We start from the raw sequence: 8,194 nt of genomic DNA on the forward strand, positions 1-8,194 counted from the left end.
TTCAGTGATGCTTCTTACAGGCAGATTAAGGAGACTTTACACAACACTAGATGTTTTACTGCTGTTTTATCGTAAAATCTTTTCTACTCAATTCTTCAACTCATAATGAACATGAGATTTAATGACAAGGACTATAAGTGGATTATAAAGTTCATATTTTTAAGCAATTCTCAGAAACAGAATGAAAATTATGTCATTATTTACACACCCTGATGTCATTCCAAACCCATATGGGAAAAATACAAACCATTTTGTGAAATCTTCAAGCTGTTTTTTTTTTCTAAATATTGATGGTAAAGGTCCGAAAAGAACAAAAAAAGCACCATAAAAGTAGTTCATATGACTTCTGTGCTAAATTTCTGAAGCCATAGGTAGCATTATGTGACAATCAGACTGAAAAATAAGTCCTTATCCTAGCAGTGTGCACGAGTAATCGATTACTCAAGTATTCGTTCAGCTTTAAAAACAAGTAAAAAAACGTGTGTGCCTTTGCCTGCCGTGGGAAACAATTGACACTGCTTTCAACCTAAATCTTGTTGTTACAACTCAATGAATGAATGTTACATTTATATAGCGCTTTTCTGACACTACACTCAAAGCGCTTTAGACAGTGACCAGGGGACTCTCCTCAACCACCACCAGTGTGCAGCATCCACCTGGATGATGCGACGGCAGCCATAGTGCGCCATTACACTCTCCACACACCAGCTATTGGTGGAGAGGAGAGAGCCAATTAAAGAATGGGGATCATTAGGAAGCCATGATTGATAAGGGCCAGTGGGGGGAATTTGGCAAGGACACCAGGGTTACACCCCTACTCTTTTCAAGATGTGTCCTAGGATTTTTAATGACCACAGAAAGTCATGACCTCGGTTAAATGTCTCATCCAAAGGACAGTGCCTTTTTGCAATATAGTGTCTCCATTACTATACTGGGGTATTAGGACCTACACAGTCCGCAGGGTGAGCACCCCCTGCTGGACTCCCGAATACCTCTTCCAACAGCAACCCTAGTTTTCCCAGGAGGTCTCCCATCCAGGTACTGACCAGGCTCAGCCCTGCTTAGTTTCAGTAGTCAACCAGTCATGTGTTACAGGGTGATATGGATGCTGTTTTATTCTAAAATCTTTCCTACTCAGTTCTTCAACTCATAATGAACATGAGATTTAATGACAAGGACTGTAAGTGGATTATAAGGTTCATATTTTTAAGCAATTCTTAGAAACAGAATGAAAATGATGTCATTATTTACACACCCTGATGTCATTCCAAACCCATATGGGAAATGCATGGGAATGCAGTGGTTGGCGCTGTGGATGCATAACATTGTTAAAGGAATAGTTCACCTGAAGTATTTGTATCACTTTGTAAAACTTGGAATGATTCTATTTGGGAGTTCAAAGGTTTCTTGGTCATTTTTTTAACCTAGATGTTGTTTATGCATAGTGCTAATTTCTAAATGAGAAAAACAGGTTCAAAGGTTGAACTTAAATTCTAAATTTTAAGTATGAATTTAGAATACAATTTACAAAAAATGTTATGTATTGGAGTGCTCAACTACAGTTGAAGTCAGAAGTTTACATACACCATATGCCAAATACAACTCACAATTCCTGATATTTAATCGTAGAAAACATTCCTTGTCTTAGGTCAGATCACTATTTTAAGAATGTGAAATGTCAGAATAATAGTAGAGAGAATGATTTATTTCAGCTTTTATTTCTTTATCACATTCCCAGTGGGTCAGAAAATTACATACACTTGGTTAGTATTTGGTAGCATTGCATTTAAATTGTTTAACTTGGGTCAAACGTTTTGGGTAGCCTTCCACAAGCTTCTCACAATAAGTTGCTGGAATTTTGGCCCATTCCTCCAGACAGAACTGGTGTAACAAAGTCAGGTTTGTAGGCCTACATGCTCGCACACGCTTTTTTAGTTCTGCCCACAAATTTGCTATCGGATAGAGGTCAGGGCTTTGTGATGGCCACTCCAATACCTTGACTTTGTTGTCCTTAAGCAATTTTGCCACAACTTTGGAGGTATGCTTGGGGTCATTGTCCATTTGGAAGACCCATTTGCAATGAGCTTTAACTTCATGGCTGATGTCTTGAGATGTTGCTTCAATATATTCACATCATTTTCCTTCCTCATGATTCCATCTATTTTGTGCAGTGCACCCCCACAACATGATGCTGCCACCCCCATGCTTCACGGTTGGGATGGTGTTCTTCGGCTTGCAAGCCTCACCCTTTTTCCTCCAAACATAACGATGGTCATTATGGCCAAAAAGTTAAATTTTTGTTTCATCAGACCAGAGGAAATTTCTCCAAAAAGTAAGATCTTTGTCCCTATGTGCACTTGCAAACTGTAGTCTGGCTTTTTTATGGTGGTTTTGGAGCACTGCCTTCTTCCTTGCTGAGCAGCCTTTCAGATTATGTCGAAATAGGACCCATTTTACTGTGGATATAGATACTTGTCTACCTATATCCTCCAGCATCTTCACAAGGTCCTTTGCTGTTGTTCTGGGATTGATTTGCACTTTTCGCACCAAATACGTTCAACTCTAGGAGACAGAATGTGAAAGTGAAACAATCTCTGTAAACAATTGTTGGAAAAATTACTTGTGTCATGCACAAAGTAGACTTGCCAAAGATATAGTTTGCTAATATTAAATGACTTCAACCTTAGTGTATTCTTTTCACTGATCGGCTTGTTAAGATCGTGTATATATTTTACTTGAATGCAGAAGCGGCAGCGTAAGTGGTAGCCCTCGTGTAAAGCCCTCCTCGTGTGAAGACCTACTTGTGTAAAGACCAGCGAGTCCACCGAGCAAGGACATAACAAGGCCCCACTCACCATAGCACTTAAGTATCTTTTAATTGCATCTGTTTTCTTATTTTCCTTCTATATACTAACATGTCTACTTCACGAATAAAACATGCCTTCAAGCACATCCCTTTTATCTGTTACAGACCGTTTACACGATATCGTTGCAAGACCAAACACAACCCACACAACCTACGTCCATTTTGCACTTCAGCACCTGCTCCATTCTCTTTCTCAGTGGGACTCTGGAACTGCCAGTCAGCTGTGAACAAAGCTGACTTCATTCCAGCCTTTGCCACACAGTCCACCCTCAGCATCCTGGCACTGACAGAAACATGGATAAGTCCAGAGGATACAGCAACACCTGCTGCTCTCTCCAACAACACCTTCTCTCACACCCCTCGAAATACCGGTAGGGGTGGGGGAACAGGTTTGCTCATTCATAATAATTGGACTTTTTCACCACTCTCTTCACTATGTAACAATACTAGTTTTGAATTCCATGCTATTACTACAGTGCAACCCACAAAAATACATGTTGTTGTCATCTATCGCCCTCCAGGTCAGCTGACAAACTTTCTTGAGGAGTTGGATGTCCTGCTGTCCTCCTTGCCGGAGGATGGTAGGCCACGTGTGGTTCTTGGTGATTTCAACATACACCAAGACAAGCCCCAGGCCACAGAACTGAATACTCTTCTGGCCTCATTTGACTTGGAAAGACTACACACCACAGCAACTCACAGATCAGGCAACCAGCTGGACCTCATTTTTACATGTAACTCTACCAACTCAAATATTCTTGTTACTCCTCTACATGTCTCTGATCACTACTTTGTTCAATTTAACATGACTCTCCCATCTACATTAAAACAGACTCCACCTTTGGATTCCTTTTGCCGTAACCTCCGTTCTCTTTCACCGTCACGCCTTTCCACTGCTGTCTTTACCTCTCTTCCCACACTAAATGTATTTTCCACGCTTGATGTAAACACTGCCACAGACACACTAAGCTCTACTTTAACAACTTGTCTAGACAACATCTGTCCTATCTCCTCTAGGCCAGCACGTACTACACCACCCAGCCCCTGGCTGTCTGATGTCCTTCGTGAACATCGGACTGACCTCAGGGCAGCTGAGAGGAGATGGCGGAAATCTAAAGATTCAGCAGATCTAGGTAAATATCAGTCTCTGCTTGCTATTTTTTCAGAAAACGTTAAATCTGCAAAAACCTCCTATTACCAGAACAAGATCAACAGCACCACAGACACTCGCAGCTTGTTTAGAACATTCAACACACTTCTCTGCCCTCCCCCTCCACCACCTGACACACCACTGACAGCAGATGTCTTCACCACATTTTTTACTAATAAGGTTACAACCATCAGCAATACATTCTCAGCACCACACCCTGTCAAACACCTGTCCCCTGTATGCAACTCTTCTGTCTCTATGTTCTCTCCTCTGAGTGACACTGAGGTCTCTAAACTCCTCCTCTCCAACCACCCACCACCTGTTCCCTTGACCCCATTCCTTCTCACCTTCTCCAGGCCATCTCTCCGTCCATCCTACCTGCACTCACATACATAATTAACACATCTCTACTTACAGGCACTTTTCCCACTACATTTAAGCAGGCTCGAGTAACCCTGCTGCTGAAGAAACCCGCACTTAACCCCACACAAATAGAACACTACAGACCAGTCTCTCTCATCCCATTCATGGCAAAAACACTTGAAAAGGCAGTTTTCAATTCTCTGCCTATCTCTCACAGAACAAGCTGCTGGATGACAATCAGTCAGGCTTCAAAAGTGGACACTCCACCGAGACTGCCCTGCTGTCTTTTACTGAGTCGCTGAGACAGGCGAAAGCTGAATCGAGATCATCCGTCCTGATTCTGCTGGACCTTTCTGCAGCCTTTGACACAGTCAACCATCGGATCTTACTCTCTACCCTCTCCTTGCTGTGCATCAAAGGAACTGTGCTTGACTGGTTTAATTCCTATCTCTCAGGTAGGTCCTTCAAGTTAGCCTGGAGAGGTGAGGTATCCAAGCCACATCAGCTAATTACTGGGGTACCTCAGGGATCAGTGCTTGGGCCACTTCTTTTCTCTATATACACAACATCACTGGGACCCATCATTCAGGCACATGGTTTCTCTTACCACTGCTACGCTGATGACACGCAACTCTACTTGTCTTTCCAGCCCAGCGACACCACAGTGACTGATCGAATTTCAATCTACCTGGCAGACATCTCGGCCTGGATGAAGGAATACCACCTGCAACTCAACCCAGCTATGACTGAACTCCTTGTCTTTCCAGCCAACCCTGCTATTGAACACAACATCACTGTGCAGCTGGGTGCAACTACAGTAACGCCTTCCAAAATGGTCAGAAATCTAGGGATAACCATCGACAACAGACTCAATTTCACAGACCACATCTCAAAGTCCGCAAGATCCTGTAGATTTACACTCTACAATATCAGGAAGACCCTTCCTCTCTGAACATGCTACACAACTGCTTGTCCAGTCACTTGTCATAACTAGACTGGACTACTGTAATGCTCTCATTGCAGGCCTCCCTGCATGTGCAATTAGACCCCTGCAAATGATCCAGAATGCAGCAGCATGTCTGGTCTTTAATGTACCAAAGAAAGCGCATGTTACACCACTCCTTGTCTCTCTCCACTGGCTGCTGGTTGATGCACGTATCAAATTCAATGCTCTGATGCTGGCATACAGAACAGTCACTGGTCTGCTCCAGCATACCTAAAATCATTTATGCAGAGCTACGCGCCCACTAGAAGCCTGCGGTCGGCTAAGGAACGTCGCCTTGTTGTACCAACACAAAGAGGCACCAAAACACTTTCCCGGACTTTCAGCTTCATCATACCACGATGGTGGAATGACCTTCCCAACTCCATCCGTGAAGCTGACTCACTCTCTGTCTTCAAAAAATGACTAAAAACACATCTTTTCCATGAGCACTTAACCAGTCATTACAAAATAAAAATACATTCTTGTTGCACTTTTAATCTGTTTTGAATACTATTCTGATGCTAGTGAAACTTTGTAGTATGGCACTTTTCATACCACTGTCACCTTAAGATGGTTCGCTTTTGTTTTCCTCTTTTGTAAGTCGCTTTGGATAAAAGCGTCTGCCAAATGAATAAATGTAAAATATAAATGTAAGTGTATGTAAACTTCTGACTTCAACTGTACAAAATTACCCAAAATGCCCATCCTTACCCTATCCATGAAAATGTTTCCCATTAATTTGTGAAATGGATCAGTCTGATTTGTTAACAGATCATTCATTTAAGATGGTTCTTTTTGCTGGAGGGGGGTGATTATCAGTGAATAGCCTGTTAAGTCTATTCCTCACACAATCAATCATATGAATCATATAAAGATTTGAAATATAGCAAATTCTTATGGTGCTTTTTTGTCCTTAACAGAGTTAAGCAGGTATGGTCACTATGAACTGTTGTTATATGTCCTGTGTGACCAAAATATTATATATATATATAAATAATCATTTTGTTCCACAGAAGAAAAAACTACAACATTTAGGTTTGGGATGACATGAGAGTAAGTAAATGATGTCCGAATTTTCATTTTTGGGTAAACGATCCCTTTCTGTGTTGTTCAGTGCAGGGGGACAGTAGCATCAAAAGTCATTCACACTCTAAAATTTTCCTTACTGATCATTGCCTATAAATGATGAAGCCTATAAAAACAGAGAAGTTTTCAGTTGTAGTAAACAGATCAATTTAGCTCAGTCAGACTCAGATTGTTGAATTTCTCTGTACGGCCACAGCTCTGGTGGCAGAAGTTTTACAGTGGGAGATTGACCTAGACTTTACTGAGCTCATAAACTGGCCTGAATTTACAGTTACAAGCCTATACGTATGTGGCATTCATAGTTCACTGCCTGTAAAGAGGAGCGGATTGATGCCGCTCCTCTTCCCAGGTTACATATCACTTTAAAAATGTAAAATGATTTAAAAATGTTAAAATGAGTTAAAAATGATTCACACCCACCTCTCACACCTTATTTTCCTGCTATGTGTTAACATCCAATCATCAGTGTCTTGGAAATAATGAAACAAATCCCACAAGACCCTTTTTTCAGATGTGTTCAATCTAATAGTAATGAAAAAAGCAAATGATTTGTGTATTTATAAAGCCGTAAAAAGGTTTGCATTTTATGAGGCTGGTCTGGGTCTCAAAGCTATAAATGTCACACCTACCAATATTAAAAATTCCTTAGGAAAAGCTTGAAGTTAAACGCCTGAGAACATGCTCTGTGTTAATTCCTCTCGAACAGGACATACTAATCACACACCGATGTGTTTTATGGAGCAACACGTAAATTTCAATATTACAGCATGCTTCCTCTTATAATGACTGTAGATTTTAAAAATCCAGAATCCATTTTCAAAGTTTGATGAGACATTAGGAAATGTCCTTTTCTCAAATATCTAAACTTATGTTAAACCTCTTGAACTCTTGCTTTAATTGTAAGCAGAAAAATATCTGTCTTGGACTGAACTAATTAAAAAAAAAAAAAACATGGTCAAGTCCATAAATAATTTTGTTTTATATTGTGACAGATTTTTCATAGCAATAACCGAGCACTTATAATGTCCATAGCATGAAGAGTGTTTATGAAATGTTCATGACATCTCCATAGTTCCCCAACACTTAGTCATCTGGCTGATTTTAAGCATCTGCTGCCCATTTTTCACCTCATAACATACTTTCCCCTTTATTGCTTTGACTGAATATCAATGATTGTGTCGCTTTTCAATAAAGATATTGTTTGTGAACAAAAAAGAAAAGAAAAACAGAATTTGACCATGAATGGACAATTTTGTTTGGAGGCATTCTGATGTGCAGGCATGTGAAAGGTGTTTCTTGATTTATTGCTATATCTTTATCCAAACTGTCATTCCTATCCTGGAAAAAATTGAAATAAAGAAAAAAAAGATGAATAAAAAAATTTGCAATTCAGTCAAAGTGAATCAAAACTGACAACCACAAAACTGAGTCATCTTGTTGGAGAAACCTGCATTACACATTTTTAGAACGTAGGTAGTCATTTATGTTAAAGTCTCTCATCAATTACTGACCCTCATGCCATCCCAGATGTGTATGACTTTCTTTCTTCTGCAGAATACAAATGAAGATGTTTAAAAGAATATGTCAGCTCTGTAAGTTCATACAATACAAGTGAACAGGGTTCAAAACTTTGAATCTCAAAAAAGAACATAAAGGCAGCATAAAAGTAATCCATAAGACTCCAGTGGTTAGATCCATGTTCAAACTTGATATGATAAGTGTGGGTGAGAAACAGATCAATATT

At 40.2% G+C, this 8,194-nt stretch overlaps 1 protein-coding gene across 2 annotated transcripts; it reads left to right on the forward strand.

Annotated features, from left to right (window-relative positions):
• The first annotated feature begins 2,716 nt into the window (after positions 1–2,716).
• LOC127448171 (uncharacterized) lies at positions 2,717–6,195 on the forward strand. 2 transcript variants are annotated; one of them, XR_007898473.1, is made up of 4 exons: positions 2,717–3,600; positions 3,884–3,999; positions 4,597–4,834; positions 5,029–6,195. XR_007898473.1 is itself a non-coding variant. In XM_051710508.1 (3 exons), the coding sequence occupies exons 1-2, from the start codon at positions 2,916–2,918 to the stop codon at positions 3,997–3,999; spliced, it is 801 nt and encodes a 266-aa protein (XP_051566468.1). In that variant the 5' UTR covers positions 2,717–2,915; the 3' UTR covers positions 4,597–6,195. The 2 variants fall into 2 exon arrangements, 1 of the variants encoding a protein (XP_051566468.1); XM_051710508.1 differs by having other exon boundaries at positions 4,597–6,195.
• Positions 6,196–8,194: the final 1,999 nt, after the last annotated feature.

This window comes from Myxocyprinus asiaticus, chromosome 11 (assembly GCF_019703515.2).
Source record: "Myxocyprinus asiaticus isolate MX2 ecotype Aquarium Trade chromosome 11, UBuf_Myxa_2, whole genome shotgun sequence".
Classification (NCBI taxonomy): Eukaryota; Metazoa; Chordata; class Actinopteri; order Cypriniformes; family Catostomidae; genus Myxocyprinus; species Myxocyprinus asiaticus.

Bases quoted from the DNA above. Each gene is read 5' to 3' on its own strand.
- LOC127448171 (XM_051710508.1), top strand. From the start codon at position 2,916: ATGTCTACTTCACGAATAAAACATGCCTTCAAGCACATCCCTTTTATC. The intron at 3,601-3,883 runs GTAACTCTACCA...TATCTCCTCTAG, and splicing joins GCTGGACCTCATTTTTACAT to GCCAGCACGTACTACACCAC.